The sequence below is a fragment of the Dermacentor albipictus genome, unplaced genomic scaffold (assembly GCF_038994185.2).
Source record: "Dermacentor albipictus isolate Rhodes 1998 colony unplaced genomic scaffold, USDA_Dalb.pri_finalv2 scaffold_12, whole genome shotgun sequence".
NCBI lineage: Eukaryota > Metazoa > Arthropoda > Arachnida > Ixodida > Ixodidae > Dermacentor > Dermacentor albipictus.
Genome location: NW_027225566.1, coordinates 10397532 through 10422846, shown reverse-complemented (window position 1 = coordinate 10422846; position 25315 = coordinate 10397532). Strand labels below are relative to the sequence as shown.

The window sequence follows — 25315 nt, the reverse complement described above, 5'->3', positions numbered from 1 at the left end:
AGTGTGAAAGCACGATGTAGATCCATGGTCACGTTTGAAGGGATTCGCAATACATACATGTGGGGAATATTTGGTTCCTTCACAAGCTGCTCCTGCACTTGTGCTTGGAGAATGGGATGTAATCTGTAGTCGCCGAGTTACTGAAATGAAACATTTTCTCTTAAAAGGTCAAAATCACTATTGATCAATCACAAGACAAACTGAATAATAATTTGAGAAACATACTGACAAACACATAAAATCAGATTACAATGATGCCCATGACTTTAGAACAGATCTTGTAATAAAACATACGTGTATTCTCAAACGTTTCATCAGTAGTACAGTGTAGAAATCTCCTTTAATTTAAATTGAATCCCTCTTTTCAAAAATAAAGCATACAATAGAAAGTTAAACATAGAACAAACATGTGCAAACTCACAAAGTATTGACACTATGATTGAAGAGAAATATGCGCCACATTACTGGCCAGCAAACGCATTTCTGGCTCAAAAGGCATGCGCTTATATGGCAGAGGTTACCAGTTGAAATGCTAAGCATGGGGCCGGTAATGTAGATAAATTGTGCAAGAAACTTTTGTGTGCCATATTCTAAGGCAGCAGCTCATTTGATAACGTCCTGTACAGCGTATGGATGTTCCTGACCGATAGTAAAGTGCATTTAGAAATGTGTTGTATATTCTCATGAGGCTGCAGGTCTAGCTAGGTTTGCTAATATTTCACTTAAAGTTATTCATGTATGGGCTGCACCCCATTGTTTATAAGTGTGTCTTGTCGTGCTTCTGCAGCAATTTCCTGCCCTCTCAAACTGGTACAGATACATATTCTATTTCTTATTCGGTTGGCCCCCTCACGAAAGTAGTTTTCTGGTGCTGTTGGGATTTACTCGTTACACTTTCTCACAAAGAAATAAAATTAAGTTTACAATATTATCTAGTGTGTAGCAAATGAGTATAAAAGTGCAAGGATCATTGGCATTAAAATCTTGCGCATCAAATTTTCTGTGATATATGGTAGCTTTCCATTCCCATTAGGGTAAGAATGCTATACTTCTGAGGAGCAGCTTTCATAATTACATGATCAATTATTGTGACTCATTGAATATGCAATCTAACTAAAGTATAGCATGGCTTCAGATGTGAACCATAAATCAGATGTGATAAATATGATGCATCAAAGGTGACATAAGCATAAGTACAGGCAGAGCAAAAAAGACAATCAACGAAGCAAAAAATATAAACTGAGAATGGCACCATCCTGTTTCACATATCCCTTCCATGCACATGGATTTTGCATGCAACAATGCATATACTTGTACAATGAACCAACTACCTGAAACCAAAGCTTTTTTCCTACTCATGTGGTTAAGATGCACTAAAGAAAAATTATTGCACTTCACAGAATCTTCGTCTCAAAACAAGTACATATCTGTCTAGGAAGATTAATTCGTCGCTTCACAGTGGCACTCTATCTTAAGCCCAGAAGAATAATGTCTACTGAAGCCATGAAACTAAGGGGCTTTTGCATAACAGTATCTGTTCACATCCGCCAATTGATGAACAAATCTTCTACTCAGATGCTCTCAGTTCATTGCACTGAATGCATCTCTACCTCCACTAGCATACTAGGTTGGCAAGTAGATTAAAGAAATCACAATTTTACATTTTCAAATAATTTTCAATTCCAAGTGACTCTCCGGCTTCTGAGATGTAAGGTTTGTGCCATCGTGTACACAGTTAAAGGCCCTAATTGCTCCTTGCTTTCACTTCGGGAGGCACGAGCGGTTCTAATTAACTGGTTTCGTGAGCATGCGCGTAAACAATAATGACTTCTTAAACATGGGATTCTCTGCCCCCAATGCTTCCCCTTTCTGGAACCTAAAAGGAAGCCATAATTTTAAAATTAGGTGTAAAAACAGATAAAAAGGAAGACATGAAAATCTGTCTGCTTCATGTCAGCATTTAAAATACAGAATCAGTGGTTTGTATTTGCACCCTTGCATTGACGAGCTGTTAAATGCAATAGATATTAAAGCTATTAAATGTATGTAAGCACCTAAGCAAGCATGAGCTAATGCTTTTTCTAGTGAACACAGGCATCAGGTTCATTGCAAGTATGTATCATGTCACTAAGCAAATATGTAATTTCAGTGTACCACTATCCTTTTATCACGTGGATATATCCGTTGAGGGGCAAGACAAAAAGCAGTCACTTCTCACAACTAATCAGCTTTTTTTAAACACATTTCTAACTTTTCAATGACACTTGCTCCTATGTGTTTGTCTCCAGAGAGCATACTTGATTTTGACTTTCCCATTGGAGACATTACATAAGTATACCAGGTTAAGATGACTGCACATGATAATTTTCATCTTGGTGTGACATATTCTATTTTGATTTTGTTGACATTTAGGCAAATGGTACACCTAATATACCCACATTCTAGTTCCCTGCCAAAACTGCATGGCAATGTATTTTGATTCGTTGGCGTGCCCTCCACTGCACTACGTGAAGTCGCGTTGGCTGGCTCTTTCACATCCTTGTGTCCTTGCAGCTGCCTTCTTGCGTTATATAAAGCGGGTGCCTGAAAACGATCGTGGCAAAAGTCAACACGAGGACATAATGTAAAACAACATCAAGACAGTCAAGATAATGGCAATAAAAGAAAGTCTTAGCTCTTCGTCTTCCTATTGAAACGCATGCGAAACATCTCAATCACTGCAACAGTCAAAGGCTTAACTAACTTCCATTTTAGATTTAAACAAAAAAGAAATAACCGACAGTTCGTCCTCGTTCGGCACCAATGTTAAAATAATCTTGCTTATAAACAGAATATTGGTCATTGTCAGATGTCATGGGTCTGTCATTAGTCTGGTGTGTCGCAAACACCACTTGGGACGCATCCTAAGCACGTGCCCAGTCTGCCCCCCACACCATCTCTGGTTTGCCACTGCTCAAGCCATAATTTGAGGATCATATCTGCAAACATTCAGTAGTAGGGCTGTTCAGTAGGGCAGAAAATATGGTCTTCCAGTTCAATGCATATGACTGGATGTGCCTATAAGAAAGGGCAACAAGGCTTGTTATGGAAAGCTTACCCACATTTCAATGATAACAAGAAAGTTCACTGCGGCCTGGATCTAAGCTTACGCAAAGACATGAGCTTACTTTCATTTATGAGGTGCTTAGTCGAGTTCACTTTTGACAGACTCGACTACTGCTGCAGTTTGAAATCTAGCATTTTACATTCTTGAAGGCATGTAAAAGTTGCAGTTAGACCGCAGTTATTAGCTCACTAGACCAACTCTTTGTTTCGTGTACGACAGACGACTGGTAACACGGAATTAAAGCAACGTTTAATTTTTACACTTTATTTCTCTACTAAAATTATTAAAGCTGTAAACAGTTTGATCTGCCATACAGTAGCAAGAGGCAGACAAAACGCTTGTAACCCCAAGAGGACTAGGGTGCTTTAGCTGTTCATATGATATAACTCTGAAACGCCAACTCATACTAGCAAATGCACAGGCATGTCCAAAACAATAAGCGTATGCAAAGCGCCCCTGCAATTGTAATTCCACACAGCAGCCGTTGCATTCGATGCCGATGCATAACTCGCTGCTTGACAATTCACCGAGTTTCTAGACATAAGCACCCTTTCAGATTCGCACAGGGCTCGAAAATCACAACAGGACACATAAAACCGGACATATAATCACACCATTTCAATACATGAGCAAAAACAGTTGCCTTAGGGCTAAACACCGCGAGAGCGATTTAGTGCGTGACGGTGACGACCGACAAAACGGGCCGTCGCTTGGACTCATCGCTCGGTTCTGGAATCTAGAAATCGTCGCTCGTCTCCCGGAAGTGCTATGAGGGACCAGCCAATTGCGCAAAGCCGGAACGGCATGTATGTACATCGCTCAAATATTACCGATTGTCGAGCGAAACGATCAAACGATTGAATTTTTATACGTGCAATGATAAGAACCTACTGCAAGACCTTCCGAAATATTTTATACTACTTTTTAGAGTAAAATACATCAACTTAAATTACTAAAGCACGCGTCACACTAGTTTCGACGCGTATTTTCAGCCCTCATACCGGCAACACCGGGGAGGCGTCGCTCAATATCGTCGCTCGTACGGAGTACGATTTGTAGACAACGAGCGACGCGACAGCCATCTCCATTGCATCGCTTGTAGCTGTCGCACGGAAGATCGCTTATATGGGGTTTATGCTTCAGTCAGCATAAAAAATGAATTCCTCATTCATGCATGTTCAGTAAGTTCAAGATAACGCGCCCGATTGAGCTCTTGCACCTTGCAGCTGAATGCCTGCGGCAAAGTTTCTAAGTAGCACTGATGCTGCACGTAACTTCAGTGCTCGCAGATTACCAATGGGCGAGACGCCGTCAAGCACGCGGCTTATTTATAACAAAAGCATGCTGCCAGCAAAATGACGCCTACTGTTATGCGATTCCTTATTTCAACAGCTCTCCGTGCACAGTAGGCTGCCAATCTGAATATATTCAAAGACACAAAATGTACGCTAAGCACGCTCCGCATAGGTTCGGTATCATGGGCTGGTGAACAAACCATTTTAAGCGTCCTTTCGCCTCACGTCTTATTGAACATACCATGGCTTTGGCAGCGCTTGCGATTTTCAACGCACTTACGGATATTGGCAAGTGCTGAAATCACACGCAGTTATCGCGACGACTGGCTTTTTCGATTGACATCGAGACACGGCCCGCTTGCCTAGTTAGTCCCTGGTCAATCGCGTAGGCTAAGCGCCGCGACGACTTCCTGGCGATAGCAAGTCATTTACGCACAATGTGCACCTAAGTCAGAATTCACTTACCGTGGAGGATTTGTTGTTATATCCAACGAATGACGAACGACTGTCGTGTTTTCGTGGCGACGCGAGATGGCTGACACACGATCTCCCTTGGATGGCCTCCGTTGCTGCTCGCTGGACGGATCAACTTTCTCCGGTGTTGTGCTGTTCCGCGAGGTTGAGCGCGCGCACGGTTCAGCAACTCCGAGTGAAAGAGTAGAGCGCTCGCTCCGCGTTCCTTTGAACTGTGGCTGCCTGTTCTCTTAGAAGCAGAACGGTGTGCTCTTTGCTCAGCGTGCCTGAGTGATACATTGCCATGTTCGGGGCCAGCCACCTACAGTTGAAGCAGAATATTACGCTACGTTTTGTTGTCTATTGCCGCAAGACTAGAACGGGCATTCTACCCTCTCGGGAGGACAGAGTGAAAAGCACATTTCACTCTCTCCTTGGGGACGGAGTGAACAGTGCATTTCACTTCACTCGGCATTTTGCGAGAGTAAAACAACGCTTTGAAGAGTAGATCGGCCGCTTCACTCCTGCGATATCCTCCCTAGTTTTTAGAATGTAGTGCTGAACTGCGACATTTTTATTGTTGTTCACGATATGGCACGACACTCTTCTTTTTTTTTCTTGACAGAGCAATAGGCGTTCTGATCGTAAAATACGTATTTATCCTACCTAAAGTCAAATCTAGTGGTGACCCAGCTCCTAATTAAAACTGTTCTTACCATGTATACGCTTTTCCCGAGTGTTCACTAAGCGGGAAGGATCAGGCTTTAACACATTTCAAAGGTGCCAATTGCCTCATGGTGACACATGAGGTGTGACAGAAGACAGCGTCGCGCATACTCCTGTGTAGCGTTGAGTGGCCCTTTACGCCTGGTTAACAAAATGCGCCTTCACGCAGTTTCACGCTTAAACAGCTGCTGCCCCGCCTGCCGTCGCGGTGCCAGAGGCTCGTGGCGGTCGACAACTCCGAGGCCATGTTGGACTTCGCGCGAGAGCACAGAGCTCACCCGCGGATCGAGTATCTAACCCTGGACCTGCGGGCAGAAGAAGACGTCGCTCGATTTGTACGCGAGCAGGGGCGTTTCCAGCGGGTCTACTCGTTCCTGACGATACACTGGATGGCCGACCAGCGTCGCGCCATGCGGAACATCGAGACGCTAATGGCCCCTGGCGGGGAGTGCTTCCTCGTGTTCTCGGACACCATAGTGCTGTTCGACATCTTCAAGGCCATGATGACTGAGCCGCGCTGGTCGAAGTACTCAGAGGTCAGTACTCGAGAAGTTGCATTGCGGAGAGCAGGGACGTCCCGCAGACGAGTTTTTGGGTCTCGTCAAGCCCCTGCAGTCGGGGAAAAAGCAACTTTTGAGGGGTACTTTTTTAGTGACTCCCGTATTCATTCTTTCGGCAACCGGCATCGCAATATTACGATGCAGGAACGCAAGAGATTCAAGCTTTACTTGAAATTATTATTATTATTATTATTATTATTATTATTATTATTATTATTATTATTATTACCAAACGTGTACTGTTGTGTTTGTCATTTCGTTCGTTGTTACTTTGCAGTTGCTGTCTGCACAATTCTTGTTAGTGTACCAATCCGCCATTATTCAAACATTTCGGTGGTTACTGGGGACTTTAAATAAGAATTGATCAATACATTGATTCATTGCTTTGGAATTTCGCCTCAGGGCATATGCAAATCCAGGCCGCTTTCGGCGATATATGATAGCGGCACTCGGTGGCTGGATTCATGAAGCATTATTATAACAAGAATTCTCAGTGGCTTCTCAAGGACCATTAAGAAAGTACTGTTTTATGCGTTCATCTGTCGTGCGAACGACCTCTCTTATCCGTAGCCTCACGAGCGCTCCTGGCATGCATTGAGGACATAACCGTTGCAATTTTGGCAGTGCGGCACTGCAGGGTTCGTTTGCCAGAACGCACATATCACAAGATAAACTTGCACCTGCAGAAACTTTAGAGGTTATGTTCAATCCTATTTTTTCCAACAGATTTTAAAAGCGTACATCCCAGAGACCACTGGAATAAAAGATGTTATGTCTCTGCGCTCGCACCTGGCCAGCATTGTGAGCGCGACAAACCTCACTCTGCTTGCTTGCGAAGTGATTCGAACCAAGGCCATCATGAAACTCAGCCCGAAAAAATCTCCAGGTAAGTGGAACAGGCACCCACTTATGACCATCACCCGCTCAGGAACTGTGCCTGTCTAAAGGGCCGACCGTCCAGTCGGCTGAGCGCGCTCCAAAGAGACTGTCGCTGGGCGTCAAAGCGGGTTGTGGCAGAGGAGAGGCTTCATTGTCTCCTCACATCGACAGTGGTCGCACATGGGGGAGTCAGCCATTTCAAAGAAGTGTGAATTCGTAAAGGTTATACTCTGTGGTAGGCGCCACAGGAGTTCATCGTCACATCGGGAAACGTTTGGGGGTAATCCCAGCTGCAGTTATCAATCAAGTATGCATGATCCTACGCGTGCTCTAATAATCAATTTGAAACCTGCGCACCTGAGAAAACAGTTATACAGACCGTGCCTCTATTACTGAGTGAGTGAACTGCCTCTTTTTGCCTTCTCCTTTTATTCCCTCTCCCTTTTGCAGAGTGGTCAGCCGGACGTGCGGTTGCATTCTACATAACCGTACCGGGCTTCATCTTTATCAGACTATTTAGCGGCTCTTTCTCCCGCCAATCGGCGCACCGAAAGTGAGGAAAAAGTAGAGAGAGAGGGGCGAAACTATATAGGATCACAGGCGCATCCGGATGCGTATTTCCAATGGCTAGTAGGTACAGCGAGACGTGGCACTTGCGGAGACGATGGACGTTTGCGCGCATGCGTGAGTAAGAGCGGGTGCGAGAGAGGAAATCTGGGGACTTCCTTCAATATACGACACTGCGGAGGAGTTTCTTAGTGCGTGTTTTATGAGCTTCTTCCTAGGCGCACCGGCAGAAGTCACGGGGTGCGGTAGTGCTCAACCTAGCATCGCAAGTTGGCCGCTCGACGCAATTATATTTATTCAATCGTGTTGTTTGCTAATTAAAACAACGTGTCACTATTTCGCATTATTGGCGGCACCTCCAGCACACCAAAGCGGCAACGGGGACATCAAAGCTAGAAGCCGGACTGGCCCCTGGGTTGGGCCTCGCAGAGGCCTGCGCCTGCCAGGGGAGCATCAGATCGGCTGTCCGCTATCGCGAACAGCCAATTTTTTATGCGAACACCCCCTGGCACGCTTCGGCCCCCACGGCCCCAACCCACGGGCCGCCTTGCTTCCAGCTTTGATCCCCCCGCAACCGCTTGGGTGCCCCCTGCTTTAATATAACCTCGGATGCTCTCCTGAGGCCTCGGTTTGCCGCTTACATGTACCCTCTTGGAGCAGTGCTTGTAAAAAATGCAATCTGTCGTTGCGACTAACAAAGTGACCCGCGTCTTATACAACACCAGTCTGAACCTTGCCCCTTCAGAGACAGTGATCACCAAATGGGGCGTCCGTGCCTACTGCCTCACCGCGCGGGAAGTCAGCGGCGGAGCGTAAACTCGACCCCCCTCTGCCATGACGGCACGCCTAGGCACAAACGCGCGCTACACGATCAAAGAAATTTCTCCACCGTAGTGCCTAGGCAGAGTCACATATTCAAGGAACAAAGGCCTCGAGATTTTCTCTCTCGCGCCCGCTCTTACTCGCGCCTGCGCAGAAACGCCGAGCGCCGTCAAAAGGGCCACGCCCCGCTGTACCTACTAGCAATTGTAAAAACGCCACCCCGGATTGGTTCGCTCTCCGTCGTCAATCGATGCGTGCGCCATCGTCGTCATCTATAGCCGTCGCCATGCCATCATCGGCAGGCGGCCGTCCTCACGCCCTCCTCATCAAGCCTTTCTCGTGATGCCGTGGTCGTCGCGCAGTCGCAATCACGCTGTCGTCAGGCCGCCGTCGTCACGCGGTCATCGCAGCGATCCTCGCGGTACTTTTCACATCAGTGCATCCTTGTTTTAATGCAGATACAGGGGAAGCTAGCCCTCATAAGGACAAGCTATCTGGGAATTGCAAATACACTGCTCAGATTGTCTGTCAAATTGCGTTCATTTGACTAGGACGAAATTCCTTTTCTCTTCAAAGCTTTTTTTATATTAGCGCAATTTCAACTTGATATAAGCACATCTGCCCATTCTTGAGCCATCGCATTGTCATGGGCGTATCGTAATTCCTTTGGCGGGCGTTTCTATTGTTTTCTGCATTTCTGTTTACTTTCTTTCTTATACAACTATATAGGAAAGCTGTTAGTGCAACTAGAAGCGGTGTAGAATGTCCGCACAAAATCTCAGCGCAAATCGTGCTCACAGAACTATTGGAGCCAATGTGTAGCCGGCACAATGCAGAAAAAGTCAATGGTGACGCCAGGCCAACGTTCTTTGGGGGGCGGGGGGTGGGTTAAATAAAAGAATTGCGCAAGGTTACCTTTGTTCATAGAAATTTTCGGCTGTTCGGGTTTTCGGACATAGTGCGCTTGCAGAACTAGTATTATCACCAAACTAAAATTTGGTAGGAATAAAGTGTGCCTTTGAAAAAACGCTCTCGAGAAAGTTTAAAGTTGCATGTGGGACATTCGCGAGTGGTTCTGGTACGCAGTCGCCTGAGGTGGTGGTGAGCAAGGTCCACGGGGCCCGAAAGAGAGAGAGAGATAACTTCATGTTGTCGCCTGCAGAACGACACCATGACTAAATGGCGCCGTGACGCGGGCCCTGACGTCTTCTCAGCGGGTGGTCTCTACTCAACTCCAGCGCGTGTTACTCCGGCAGTCGGTCGCCCTGAGGGGCAACGTTCCGCCTGTTTCCCTCGGCCTTTGTCTTTCAAGAGCCGCCGAGACCTGCTGGACGGCCCAGGTTTGGCTTTCGTGGTCGTAGCATTCCGCCGCAGCCGCGAGTCGCGGTGGAATCGTACTTGTCGAAGCCTCATTGGGGAACTTGGTGCAATCCCATAGGATGTGCGTCAGGGTGGCCCTCTCCCACTGGCACACGCGGCACACATCACTCACATATAATTTAGGGTATAGATGAGTCATTAACACTGGGGTGGGTAAAGAACCAGTTTGCAATTGTCTGAACAGCACCGCCTCCGCTCGGCTCAGCCCCGGGTGCGGGGGTGGAAAAGTCCTTCGAGCCAGGCGGTGGAACTGTGTAAGTTCGTTGAACGTCGTCGTGCGGTCCTTGGCACTACACCACGTTGGACGGTCGGTTGCAGCGGCACGGTTGGTTAGCGCTGGCGCCACTGCGTGTGCCGTCTCGTTGTGGTTATCGTGCTTCTCGGACGCATCGTTACCCGCGTGCGCCGGGAACCACTTGATTCTAACATACCGATTATGTCGTTGTAGGTCAGCCGAGCACAGAACGCGCACAGCCTCACCACACACTTTGCCCTTTGCATAATTCCGCACTGCACTTCGGGAATCGCACAACACCGCCTGGCACCCGGGGTCGGCAATGGCCAGGGCAATGGCCACCTCCTCCGCTTTGCACACCTCGCGGACCCGTAAGCTCGCCGCTGCCCTCATCGCGCCGGACGACGCCTCGATGACGGTAGCTACGAACGCCGCGCAGTCTCCCTGGTATTCTGCCGCGTCCACGAACCTTGCGTGCTCGTCCTTGGCGTGAAAGTCGATGAGGGCCTTGTCCCTCGCCGCTCTTCTCTCCTTGTTATACTCCGGGTTCATATTTCTCGGGATGAGGTCCACCCGAATCCGGCGCCGGGTTCCATCCGGGACAGAAACGTCGCTACTCGCCGCTTTCGCTCCGGGCGTGAAGCCCAAGTATTGAAGTATGCGCCTGCCGGCTTCGGTCATAGAGAGCTGCTCCAGCTGGGTGGTCCGTTGCGCTTCCGCAATTTCGTCGAGGGTATTGTGCACCCCCAGGCTCAGGAGCTTGTTGGTGTTCGTACACTCGAATAGTCCGAGCGCCGCCTTGTAAGCTCGGCGTATCAGGGCGTTGATTTTATTCCTTTCACATTGCATCCAGTTGTGGAATGCTGCAACGTAGGTGACGTGGCTGATTACAAAGGAGTGCACAAGCCGAATCAAGCTTTCCTCCTTCATCCCGGCCTTGCGGTTGGCAACCCGTCGGATGAGACGCATTGCGTTGGTAATCTTGGCTGTAAGGCGGGAAATAGTCTTGCCGTTGCCCCGTCGCTTGTGTATAATCATGCCGAGCACCCGGATTTTGTGGACCTCCGGGATCACGTGGCCGTTCCTCGTCACGATCTTGATGGCCTCGTAATCCCTCGCTTCGCTCTTCTTACGTCTGACGCATTTCGGTGGTAACACCAGCAGTTCTGACTTCCTCGGTGAGCAGATCAAACCGGAACTGTTCAGCTGGTCTTCGATCGCGTCGACGGCTTCTTGCAGCGTGCTCTCAATGTGACCATCGCTGCCTCCCGGAACCCACAGCGTGATGTCATCGGCGTAGATGGTGTGCCGGACGCCCTCGACGCGAGAGAGTCGCTTGGCCACCCCGATCATAACGAGGTTGAATAACAACGGCGAGATGACCGAGCCTTGGGGGGTCCCGACACTGCCGAGCCCCTTCTCTTGGAGCCGTAGTCCGCCCCGTCAGAAAGTCCTTGATATAATTGTACGTTCTTGTACCCATGTTGAGTCTGGACACCTGGGCTAGGATTGCAGAGTGCTTCACCTTGTCGAAGGCGCTCTGCAGGTCCAGCCCCAGAATGGCCTTGTTGTCTTTCGTTAGGTTATCATCGTCAATTATATCTTTCTTCAACAGAATCATCGCGTCTTGGGTACTGAGGGAACGCCGAAACCCGATGATCGTGGTGGGGTATAGTCCCAACTCCTCCAGGTAATCCTGCCACCTACACATGAGGACGTGCTCCAACACCTTGCCCACGCAGGACGTGAGCGAGATGGGCCGGAGGTTGTCCGTGTTCGGCGGCTTGCCTGGTTTGGGGATGAGTATGGCCTTGGCAGTCTTCCACTGCTGGGGCAGTGACCCCGCACTCCAGCACTTGTTGTAGTAACCGGTGAAGTTTTCGATGGCCACATCGCTGTGGTTCCTGAGCGCTCTGTTCGAGATGTCATCCGGGCCGGCCGCCGACTTGCTGTTTAGTTCGTGCAGGGCCGCTCGCACCTCCTCGACGCTGATGTCGCGGTGAAGCTTCTCGTTGGCTTGACCGCCGTACTCAGGATGCCTTTCCGTGGGTGTAACCGGAAGGTACTTGCTGTTTATGCGTCTGATTACTTCAGTTTCCCCGTTTTCCTTGACTGCTCTGTGAATGATCTTTGCGAGGTGGTCGCGTTCGTGGGATTTTGTTTTAGTCTCGTCGAGCAGATGCCGCATCAAGTTCCAGGTTTTGCCGCTATGCATCCGCCCGTCCGCAGCATTACAGATTTCGTTCCATTGTTGCGTGCAGAGCAGCCGACAATGAACTTCGATCGCGCGATTCAGCTCCGCCACCTTCTTTCTTAGGCGCCGATTTAGTCGTTGCTTCTTCCACCTGTTTAGGATAGATTGCTTTGCTTCGAATAAGTGCGCGAGGCGGCTGTCAACCTTGTCGACCTGCTCATCCGTTTCTATGATTTTCGTCGCCTCCTTGACCTTCCCCGCGATGTGGGCTGACCATTCTTCGATGTTCTCGATTTCATCCATCTCCGTTGGCAACAGGCTGCGGAAGGCATCCCAATCCGTAAAATGATGTTTTCTGGTGTCCTCCGAGGCCTTGACCTCTTCCGGTATGATGACCTCTACGATGTAGTGGTCGCTGCCGAGCTCTGACCCCGTGTTGCGCCAGCAGATATTCCCCTTCTCGTCGTTCTTCACAAACGTGAGGTCCGGCGTCGTATCCCTGGACACAGAGTTCCCAATCCTTGTAGGATCAGTCGGGTCTGTGATGAGGGTGAAGCCCAGGTCTAATGTGTCTTAGAACAGGTCTCGCCCCTTGGCCAATGGCTTGTTATATCCCCATGCCGGGTGTGCCGCGTTGAAGTCCCCACAGGCGACGAGCCTGTGAGTCCCCGCCACGGTACTGGCTCTGTGAAGGAGAGTCTTGAATTTTTTCTTCCAGTGTGAAAGGCTACTGTAAACGTTAAGCAGAAAGGTGCTGTTCTTTTGTTTCTTGCCCGTAACGACCTCGATGAGAGTGTATTCAATTTTACTATTGTGCAACTCATGCTCAATGAAGGTGAGCGCCTTGCGAACCAATGTGCATATCCCTCTACCGCCGCTGACCTTTGGAGACTTGGCGTATACCCGATAACCGGGTAGTGACGCTGCATCAGTGCGAGTCTCTTGTATCATGATTATATCAGGCTTGCTTGCTACTTGTGTTATGTGTTGCTACAAGACTGCCTTCTTGCTAGCGAAACTATTACAGTTCCAGTGCCAGGTCATGAGACCCTTCACTGCTGTACTTGTTGCTGTTGCTGGAGCGGCCATGATTGTTGCTGATTGTACTGCCGCGTTATTTGCTGTATTGCGTTCGTTAACTGCTGACACGTCCGCTCGATGGCGGCGAACCTGTCGGTAATCATCGTTGTGAACATTGTCTTAATATATTCTTCGAGCACGTCAAGGTGTTCCTCGATTTGGTTGACCTTGTCTTTCAGGTTGTCCACTCGGTCGTTGAGCTTGCGCTCCTTCAGGTTCTCGATCGCTCGTCTCTTGGGTGCCGGTTCCTTCTCAGCGGGTGTTGATGGTACAGCGCTGCTGATGCTGGGTCTTGGTTCACATGATACCGCTTGGGGCGTTTCGTTATTGGTGGAACGGGTCGTCAGAGGCTTCTTGATTTCCATGATCTCGTTTGCCATCTTGCTAATAGTGGCCTCTTGCCTACCGACTTTCGTCTCGACCTCGTTGTTTTTGCGCCTGAGTGCCTCGTTGGCTTCCTTCAACATCCACATCGCCTCGTCTTCCCTCGTCTTTCTGTTGTTGTTGCCATCGATGGTCTTGCTGGTGCTAATGGTCTTGGTCGTTGCGGTGGTCATTGCGGTATTGGAGGTGGTGGTGGCACCCCCCTGTGCTTTCTTGGCACCTTGCCTTGCTGCATCAGCTCAGCTCACGCGGTCACGTGACTGCGATCACTTACGGCTAAGGCTACGCTGTCTACTCTCTCTGGCCCTGCGCTTCGAGACGGAACGTGACGCTCGGCGACCAGCTGGGCCGGCAGGTGTTGCGGTTGCTGACATCAGCGATGGAAATTCCTCAGCTCTGAGAGATGATCGTTGTTGCTGCTGCGCTTGTTGTTCGGCCATCTTGCGCTCCCATTGTCTCCTTGTAACTACGTATGGGACCTTCAACCTATTCTTGCAAATGTTGTCACCGGTCAGATGTGGCCCTCCGCACAAACTGCAAGTGGGGGTGCAACTACGGTCTTCCTTGGGGTCAACGGCCCCGCAAGCAAAGCAAGCCCGCACGTGAGGGTTTGGGCAAACGTCGCGGCGGTGGTCCACCTTTCCGCACTGCTTACATACATCGAATTGTTTTCGATATAGGCTGCACTTAGTGAGAACGGGACTATAGCACACGTAATTCGGGATCTTCAGGCCCTTGAAAGCCATGATGACTGTGGTCGAGCTACCAATCCTCTTCTCGCTAAGTGCCAAGGGATTTCTCGAGTTAACAATGTTCCGGTCGATTGCGGCCGTGGAGTCCTCTATTGGGATACCTCTAATAATGTCTTTAACGATGCCATATGGCGCGGTTTGATAAGCGCCAACCACGTGTTCCTTGCTACCAATGCAGATCGATTTTATCTCGGCGTAACGTGAAGCACGTATATCGTCGGGGGTACTCACCACCATGATGTTTTGTTGCAAGTTGGGGCAGAAGGTGTCCGCTGCTCCGTCCTCCCTTGATACGTTCGCCGCCGTCATGATGGCTCATGCCACGGTGGCGGTCTGAGTCCTCGCGATGTTAAGGCCTCCACGAGGCCGCACTATCACCTTGGTCTCCTCCCTCGGTAGAGCGTCCGGCATCCTTGCTGCCCTCGTCACCGAAGCTTTCACGTTCCTGGCAAAGTTCTTAGTCCTAGGTCTTGACTGGCGAGCGGCAGTCCCCTGGCCGGCCAAGGACTTTATACGCCGGCCTACATGCGACCAGTCTGCATCGTCGTTGAATTCCTCGGTAGAAATTTCTTCCCCTTGAATTTCAACACACATCTGGCTAACGCCGGAATTCGCCGGGTCCCGAACAATGGACGTCTCCATCTCGGTCGACATGTTTGTATAGCCGCCACCCGAAGACGACGGCCTTTCCTCGCAGAGGTTGGGCCTGGCTATGGGCAGATCCAAGCTGTTCGATTAGGCTTAGTGGAACGGCGCCGGCCTCCACGGAAAGTCCCGGGAAATTGGCGAAAAATCGTACCTTTTGGTAGCCACCGGTATCGGTTGATGACCTGCACTCTCACAGACACAGTGGTAAAAGTTATACCACGGTAAAAAATAATTAGCACTGCAAAATTAGTCATAAAATCCGGAGACGATGTGAGCACGTCAGCTCAGATCATGGCTCATACCCACCTTCTCACGAGGCCCGAGGAAACTTTCCGTGGGAAGCCGCATTACATTTTACCACAACAAGGGCTGGGTAGTCTGAGCCAGTTGCTGGTCTTTACAGAGGAGAACTGCTTCACTGGAGCTGACAGAAAAGTTTACAGGGTTTTTTTTTTCACATGCCTTTAGCTTCAGGATCTTCGGTGCGACGTGAGGTGGCGACACTGCGTGAGATACGTACAGTGCGTTTCTTTCACAAATCAACTCCGACATAGACAAGCGGGTGTACTGACGCACAGACAGACAGACAGACAGACAGACAAGTCAGCACGTGAGCAACGAATTTTTCCTGAACTGCAAAGCTTTTCTGTCTGAGAAACCCGTATGGGTTTTCTTTCTAGCTTCGTGCTACAGTCGGGTGCATGTCAATTCTTTTTCCCTTTCATGAAATGCAAAAGAAATGCAAAAACACCCGGGTTCCGTTAAACATACCCTGATGGTCGAAATTAATCTGGAGTCTCCCACTACGGCGTGCCTTATTTTCGAATCGTCGTGTTGGCTCGTAAAATCCCAAAATTCATTCATTATTTCACCAACCTTTGTCTCTACCTGGCCGTATTCCGTAGAACTGATTTCCCGTGCGCATGCGCACCCTGCCGACTGGCGAGTATTACATAAACCAGGCAAGCGAACTGACTCAACCTGCAGTTGCCGAGTTCATGGAAACTGTTTTTGTTGTTTTGTTGCTGTTGCGGGAGTTTCATAATATGATATTTGCAGTGCGCGCACCACTGTGAGCAAAACTGAATTGCGTGGTCACCCGAATGCTGTCGTAAATAACTGCAACAGGTGCAGTGCGGCAAAACGCCACAAATTGCGCACTGCCCTTTAGGCGCTCAGCCGACGCTTCTGGACTATTCGCAATGCACAGCTGTGGCACAGAATGTCGAATGTGACGAACTGCACACCGGCGAAATCACGTGGCACATTGTACATAGCTCGCACCACTGCAGAATAGCACCAGCGCGCACGGCTTGCCTGAGTGTAACTCAGGCCCTCGGACCTTGCCTTACATTTCGCTAAAGTGCAGAATTTTAATTAGCCTAACGGCATAGCCTAGTGGCAAGTTTGGTGTTTCACATACGGAAATTTCACTTTTTATTCTATGGTGTTTTGGCTTTTCAGATTTCTTCACCATGCTGAATCCGATCTATCCCCTGTTAGAGGAAGATGAGAAAACTGAACTGAAGAAGTTCACGGTCGATTTTCTCTACAAGCACAGGACCAACACTTACGAAACACAGATAATGCTCGCCATTCACGCCTACAAGTCTACCAGCTGAAAAACAAGAGGAAAGAAATGCTTGTACTTTTTTCATAATTTTCGCGTGGAAATTCTTAATTCAGCGGATCTTTCTTCCTCTTCAAACCTACCCTCTTACTATAGAAATAATACGCTTCTCTATTTTTCAAGCATCCAAAATAAAAGTGCCGCTTCGTAAGTGTGCCGACTCTTGTGTCAATGTGCAAAATGGCTTTTCGCGTGCACATCCGTCCTTCCTTTATGCGGTACTCTGCCGTATAGCTGCGGATACAGCAGAGCGCGATATTATGGCAATACGCTAGCTAAACAGTTCACTTTTTTGTGTCTTTCTCACGAACGTGTTCAGAAGCATGGTTTAAAATGAAAGCGATCTTCCAGTCCCTTGTTCTTTAGGAAAATGTACCAGAATGGGACGCCGTACAAAATGCATTGCCCTAGTCTTTAGGAGCAGCCACGAACTGTCAAGGGTGTGAGCTAGGCGTTCGGTACGCTCTCGAAAAATCTGATTAAAGGTTGGTGCAACGAAATATCATTTTCTGACTAGATCTATTACAAAAAAGTTGTATATGCCGCTGAAGCAATCTTGGCAAAGCCGCAGGGCTGGTAATTCTATAGTTTTTTTTTCTAGTTGTTAGCAGCCTTTAAATAGCACTTAGAGGATGGATGGCCCTGGCGGTAGATTCTATAAACTGATTTCCAAGCACGCCGCCTCCGAAATTTCTTGGTGTGCCACGAGCAGCCAGCCGAGGGCTTTTAGACATGGATTTAGGCTCAAAAAATAAGACGCGGACAACAGAATAGAAGACACAGACAGGCGCACTATTGTAACCGTCATCACTGCTACATCATGCAGAGCAAGGAGTATTTCGTACTGCCTAAATAACGGCTTTCTTTCCAGGGAAGTGGCGAACCTGTTCGGTTGCGTGAGACCATCTTTGGGACATGCCAAGCGCGTGTCAAAGATTGTGCGTTGTGCGCATGTCCGTGCCTTTTATTCTGTTGTCCGCGTCCTATTTTTTGCACCTAAACCCATTTCTTTGAGCCATGTACCGACTAGCCCGGCAGCAGACGTTACTACACCAGCCGAAGGCGCCGCCTTATCCCGAAGGTCACGTCCAAGAGCCACGCGTTCTGGGTCGTCTGTCCACTCCTGGCGAGCGGTAATGGCGGCGCCTCTTCTTTCAGTTCCAAGAACAGCTATATTTTGCGAGCATTTTGTGGCACTTCCGTTCGCATTTCAAACGTGAAGCTTCGAACGTAGGTTCCTATATCCCTACGCTACCTTAAGCTAGACTTTTTTTTTTTCTTCGGTCCCACAATTTTGTAACAAGCACCCTTTAGGTTGGAGACTTCAATTTCTACGGCGTCATCAGGTCTCTTTCCGTTAGATGCGTTTGCCACAGAAACGAAGAGTACTCGCACACGTTTTTGATACAGCAGGGACTCTATACAACAGGCATATCACGGGCAAATGGATGACTTAGCATGAAGGTTGGAAAAACGCTTATACGAATAATTTGCATTCTTTACTAAAGTTGGTCCCGAAGTCACAAACCAGCCGTCATCGACATTATAGCGACATCGTGATGAAAAACAAAATTTGCTGACTTCGTCCAGCAATAATACTATAGTCGGGTAAAACTATAGAAAAAGGGGCGTCTACTCCTCCAAGGCGGATGCACAGGAGCCTCCGCCAATAGGCGCGCTCTCTAGACCGACGTCACGAGCCGGACAGCCGGTGACCCCCCTGCCGGTGGAGAAGATTGCCGCCCGCACTTCGAACTGGGCCGAATCGGGTCAGTCGCGTGCGTCTGCCCATCGTCAGAATGAATTCCCAAACTGTTTGTGGTGGTCCATCATACCGGAAATATTACTGTGAGCTTGTGCCGCGTGCTTTCATTCTGAGCCATGCTTCGGCGACGAAAGATTGCAGCGAACATCGCTGACGCTACGCTACGCAAGCTGGCGAGACGGCAGGCTTGAAAAACTAAAACTGAAAATGAACAAAAAATTAAAACTTATCACATTCTTGAAAATGGGTTTGTCAAAGTACAAAAGCAAAAACATATCTAAGTCTTACATTTAAAACCAAAAGTATTTATTCAAAACGATGAATGAAGCATTTTTGTATCTTTCTTGCCTCAATCGTCTTGGCGCTCCAGGTTTGTAATGGTTTCGATAAGCTCACTTTTTTAAGTACTTTTTAAATAGCATCTGATTCATTTTAAGCTCGGAAAACGAATAGTAAATGTGCCGTGTACATGTAAACAAGCGCAAAAGCCATGCAGATCTGCTGTTTCTTCTCTTGTCCCTTGCAATGAAGTTAAAAAGCAGACGACGCGCAGCATTGTAGAAGGCACGGGGTTATTCTTCTCTCGCGATCCGCCATGTTCTGTAACATTTCAATCACCAAAGCTCTACCAAACAAGTCATCAAAACACAAACGTCTTTATTTATGCCGAGAATTACGTGTTGTAAAGCACGGTTTTTTTTTTAGTGGGACTATTTATGTCGCGCAAGAAATCGGCTGTCACGCTTCGGTCATCTGAGCAGGGCCTCCCCTTTTTTCTAAAGTTGTATTCGACTATAGGTGGCGTTGCTTGAGAATAAGAAAGGCTGCATGTGGCACGCGCGTTTGCATTTGGCTGCGTTCACATTTCACAGCTACAGCGATTACAGAAAAGGAGTAGGTAAAGCGTATCATGACGTCATAGCGCACCAACCTCCTTGGTAACATGCAACCGAAACTGGAAACCGCTTTCACAAAGTTTTCCGCCAGTCACTCACCTTTGCCCTTGGCCGACTGTTATCAATAACATGTCCAGCACGATGATTGGCTGTAATTTGCTTTTACAGGCATTTCTGGCGTAAGGACTTTTTTGTTACGAATACGGGTACTTGTACGGGAGCGGGCAGGGGGTGTCATTCAAAGAATGGGAAATATCGTGAGCGAAGGCATTAAAAGGAAGGGTTGAATGAGTTCGACATGGATATCCTATGCCAGTGCCGCAATGTTGTGCCGATGCCTTCTGCTTGATTCTATGCCACTCTTCACAGCTACCGTTCTGAGCCGAATAACCCTACAGATAACGCGGGCGGAACGTCGCTCTTGTCATTGACGCAGCCGGAAAAGAAAAAGCATTCGAAAAGGCGTCACTACAATACATTGCTTTCTGTCAGCACAACTCAAATATTTCACGCTATAAGTGTGTATGCATTGCAAATCTTTATAATCTCCTACTGCGCTGTATTACTGCTGCTGTGTACGTTCTACGCAGTGACACGTTCAGGCATATGCCTATTAGGCAGTGCAAGATGGAGAGGTCATAGTTCGATAGTGACACGTGTTTGTCTTTATTGGGTGACCGCGTTTCGCTGTTAATAAATCGTATCGGTCAGCGCAGGACGCACCTCCATATATCGGATGCTTCTCGAATCTTTTCAATGATTCTATCCGTTGTCTGTTTTCACTGAACGTTGTGTAATCTGATTACTTGTATATGTGACGCGAATTGTGTAGAAATTTCTGGAAGACGCGGGCACCAGTGATTATTCTGAAACCTCCTATGACTGGTGTATAAAAGCCGACGCGCTTGCCCCGAAAATCAGATTAAGACGATCGCGGAATGCGTTCGCCGCTACCACTGTGCGTTAAGTGTAGCCTATTTTTTGTGGGCGCAGGTTCGCTCCATAAAAGTTTCCTCATTTGCAGTATTGCTACTGTGTTCTTTACCGTCACTACTACGTGACATCTGGTGGAGGTGCTTGTGCGTTCATGTACCGGACGCCTCCGCAAAGCCGCAATCAAGGCCCGCAACCTGAATACCGCACCAACTTGGCCCCGGACAACTCAGCAAGCAGCAGGCTACAAAACCTGCCCCCCGGAGCACGGATTTATAAGCGAGACGACCAACAAGATCGGGGTCAACTCGACAACCCCAGTGGCAGCCCCAGCGTACCCCTTCGTGCTGCGACCGCCTCGGAACCACAGACCTTCCGTGGATCATCGACAGAAGACGCAGAAACCTGGCTTGAGGCCTACAAAAGACTCACGACATTCAACATTCGGAACAGCGAGGGCAAACTGAGCCATGTTTATTTCTCGTTGGATGATTCCGCTCGGATATGGTTTGAGAATCGAGAGTCAACCTTAACATCATGGGATCAGTTGCGCAGCAGCTTTCTGCAATCCTTTACGATCGTCGTACGGAAAGCAAGAGCTGAAGTCGTTCTAGAACGTCGAACGCAGCTACCTAACAAAAAATTCGCCATCTTCACCGAAGAGATGATCCGCCTGCTTTGCCTTGCTGATCTTGACATGTCAGAAGAAAAGAAAGGCCGTTTCCTGATGACGGCTGTCAAACAAGACCTATTCACCGGAATAAATCGCAACACACCGAAGATCGTCGCAGAAATTTCACCTGAAGCCATGGGCATCGCAAAGGCGCTGGAAATGCGCACGAGACAATATGATCGCCAAGCAGTTACTTCGAAGTAGGAGGCCCAAGAACTTGGCACCAACAACACGCGCGAACCTATCGAGCGATTGTGCGCAACACAGGAGTTTCCAACGTCCCAGCCTCATGTTGCTTCCATCGTTGATGCCGTGCGAGAAGAAATCCAGCAGTAGTTGGGAATTCCCGAAGTCAGAATCACCACAAACCCCGCCTCAAGCAATAAACTACGCCGCCGTAGTCCACCGTCACGTTCGCACTCCGCGCCCCCGCCATGCGGCTCCTAAACGCCGCAATTCCGCCATCCACCACCGCCGTCGCCAGGATTTTTGTTGCCCCACAACGTCTGCATACAGGATCACGGCCTGGCTTCGCTGCTTGATCTTCCGTTTACTGAAATCCATGAAACACAGCGGATGCGCACCCTGTCCGGCGCAGCCCTCGACGAGATGGACTGGCGGGAGAGCGCACCATACCGCTTTACATCTACAACTGAGATGGCAGCGATACCAACGGCGTATAAATGGAGCAACTTGTCGATCGTCAGCATTGGGCACGGCCGCACCGCAGTGAGAATGGCGCTCACGAACCACTTCATCTTTCTCGTCCAGGTGAGGAAGGATTACGGGAAATGTTTTCGTAGTAACAATGTGTTTCTTGTGGTGCTGCCGTGCCCATGGCAAATGTGTTCACTTGTTGCCGAGTATAGTGTTTCCTTAAGAAATTTATTACTCTTGTCTGGAAACATAGAAAGTAATCCTGGTCCTACTATGCAAGAAGTCATGAACGAAATACGCAAAATGGCTGCAGATCTTAACGTCATTAAAAGCGAGAACAAGGCGGCTTCTGAATCCTTAGCAACCATTCACGCCAAACTGGATGGACTGTCGCACATCGAGGGTAGGGTAGGTGACGTAGAAGACAAAATTATACGATTGGAACGAACCGTGACTAACCTAGCACGGCAGGTTGGCGACCTCGAAAACAGAAGTAGGCGATCGAACCTAATCGTTTACGGAATTAAGGAAGAACAAGAGGAGACTATCGAGCGCCTTGAAAATTAAATATGTGTGAAACGCATTCAAAATAAACTTGGTGTCACTATTTCTGGAATAGAGAGAATTCACTGCCTTGGAGCCAAAAAAGAAAACAAGACACGTCCTGTCATTTTTAAGCTGCTTGATTCTAGAGATAAAACTAAAATATTTAAGAACTGCACCAAGCTAAAAGGTACCACCCTATCAGTCAGCGAAGATTTCTCGTTAAGGGTGCGTAATATTAGGAAACAACTATGGGATAGCTGCAAGACCAATCGAGAAAATAAGGATAACGTCAAATTAATTTTTGATAAAAGTAAAGTTAATGATGACGTGTTCATTTGGGACGAAGAAAGTGGTGACAAAGTACCATTAAACAGAAAAAAGCAGAACTTTGCCAAAAACGGGAACAGCCTCACCAACAAGAAAAGCTAACTATAGTGAACATTAATTCTAGAAGCGTTGTAAACAAAATCGAAGAATTAGAAGCATTTCTTCTGGAGCACTCCCCGCAAATAGTCACAATCAGTGAAACATGGCTGTCGTCACGAAGTCCGAGCAGCGGTATCTTTCCACCCGGCTATATTGTCCTGCGTAAAGATAGATGCGCCCGGGGCGGTGGTGTTGCAATTTTGGTGAGAGACGACATTCCAACGATGCCCATGCCTGACGTACATGGTATTGAAGCACTGTGGTGTAAGATTACTGTCGGTCAATTTGTATTCTTCGTCGGAACTATCTACCGGCCCCCAAACGCCGATTGCAGTATACTTCACGCACTGGCTGATTACATGCAACGTCATCTTCAGGATACTGATAAAATTATACTCACCGGTTACTATAACCTACCCTCAATAGACTGGGCTACGCTCGAGGGTGGGACTGCCGATCCGTCCTGCGCAGAAGCACTACTGGAAATTGCCTTTAACTTTAGCCTCAAGCAGATTATACATGCACCAACACGTGTAACCACGAAAACCAGCAATATATGAGACCTCACCTTCTTAAGCGACAATATTCCCGATAAAGCAATATCTTGGGAAACAGTCAATGGCATTGCAGATCACAAAGCAACCATATGTTCATTAACATTACACAACCGGCCGTGAGCGCGAAAGAAAACGACTCAAATATACGACTGGACAAATTCCGATGACGTTAGCGTTCTTGACTTCCTAGAAGACTCTTACCCAGAATTCGTTCGGTGTTTCCACGATGAAAGCATACCAACTGATAACCTATGGGTGCTTTTCAGGGCCAATGTTGATCACTGTCTCAGAAAATTCATTCCTAAGAAAATAAAAACCGTACGCAAACCGAACCCATGGATATCAAGAGAGATTATACATTTATAACGCAGAATTGCAAGGCTCAGAAAGCTTAGAAACAAAACAACTTCTTTCATCAATTGTGCAAGAAAGATTGGCGAACTTTCTCACGCGTTGAAGATAGCAGCGAAAACTGCTAAACAAAAGTAATTAGATGAAACCTTAAATAACTTCATTAAAAAATCCCCTCATAAATTTTGGCACTATTTCAAATCCAGGGTTCCAAAAGAAGAGCAACTTATTGCCAACAGAAGCCTTAACCAAGGCTACCCAATTTAATCAATTTTTCCAATCAGTTTTCACAGTAGACAATAACACTATTCCAGACAAAATCGCACAGACAAGTTACATAGGTGAAGTACCATGTGAGCTAAATATAACGGAAGCGGGAATTCTTTCTTTATTACTTAATCTTGATATAAAACCATCCAGCGGCCCAGATAACATTCCAAATACTTTTCTCAGAAGGCACGCTGAATGGGTTTCCAAATACTTATTGCAAATTTTTACAAAATCGTTGAAAACTTCTGAGGTTCCTCAAGAATGGAAAATTGCAAAAATTATTCCGATACATAAATCAGGTGACGCTACGAATCCTTCCAACTTCTGTCCTATTTCACTCACTTGTAAAGCAGGGAAAACTTTTGAGCATTTAATATTAAAACACATCGTAACTTTTGTTGAAAATCATTCTGTAATTAACCCTAACCAACATGGATTTAGGAGTGGTTTGTCTACAACAACTCAATTAATAGAGACTATTCATGACCTAGCATTAACAATTGATAAGCGAGGACAGGTAGACATAATGTTTCTAGACCTATCAAAAGCTTTTGATCGGGTATCTCATCCAAAACTAATCCATAAGCTGCAACGAATTCTGGGACACGGTATTCTCACAAAATGGTTAAAAGAATATTTGTCAGGACGTCAACAATTCGTTCACTTCGAAGGCCAATCCTCAGTCTGCGTTGAAGTTTTATCCGATGTGCCTCAGGGCACAGTCTTAGCTCCCATTCTCTTCCTTCTTTTTATTAACGACATCGCAAATGGCATTGACGCAACGGTACGCATGTTCGCAGATGACTGCATTATTTATAAACTAATACAGACCAAGGATGATCAAGTTGTTCTGAATGACGCACTTAAAAATATAGCGAAATGGTGTCAAGGCTGGCAGATGACGCTAAATGCAGAAAAAACTGTCTGCATGACAGTAACGAGAAAGAAAGAACCACTAACCTGTCCATAAGAAATTCAGCAAAGAGAACTACATAGGGTAGAAGAATACAAGCATTTAGGTAAAATAATTTCCTCCGATCTAAAATGGAACAAACACGTGTCATACGAGGCAACAAAATCACTCTCAGCGCTTTTTTTCCTCAAACGGTCCCTCAGATACGCTTCACCCAGCACCAAACTACTCGCGTACAGGTCACTCATTCGTTCCGTTATAGAATACGGCGCCATATGCTGGTTTCCATACACTAAATGTGTCATGGCGAAGTTAGAGAACGTACAAAGAAAAGCAGTAAGATTCATTTATAATAAATACCGTCGTCATGATTCCCCAACTGAACTTCTACGCTTAGCCGGACTCCCAACAATTAGCGACCGTGCTAGATATCTCCGACTAAAATTCCTGTTCATCCTCCAGAGCAATGCCCTAAAAATAGACAAAAATAAGTTTTTAGTACACTCTAAAGCTATAATTTCAAGAACGAGACACAATAAACAATTATCTGAGTATAGGTTTCACAATGACACCTTCAGATATTCATACTTCCCACAAGCTATCAGAGAATGAAATAT

The 25315-nt window shown here is 47.5% G+C and overlaps 1 protein-coding gene across 2 annotated transcripts in view; it reads left to right on the top strand.

Moving 5' to 3' along the window:
• Positions 1 to 16862, top strand: part of LOC139051570 (biotin biosynthesis bifunctional protein BioHC-like) — a 162864-nt gene extending 146002 nt beyond the window's left edge. For both annotated transcript variants that reach the window (XM_070528534.1, XM_070528535.1), the window contains exons 3-5: positions 5750 to 6116; positions 6867 to 7026; positions 16546 to 16862. In XM_070528534.1, coding sequence (XP_070384635.1) covers positions 5750 to 6116; positions 6867 to 7026; positions 16546 to 16703 — 685 coding nt within the window. In that variant the 3' untranslated portion in view covers positions 16704 to 16862. The remainder of the gene's footprint in view (positions 1 to 5749; positions 6117 to 6866; positions 7027 to 16545) is intronic.
• Positions 16863 to 25315: the final 8453 nt, after the last annotated feature.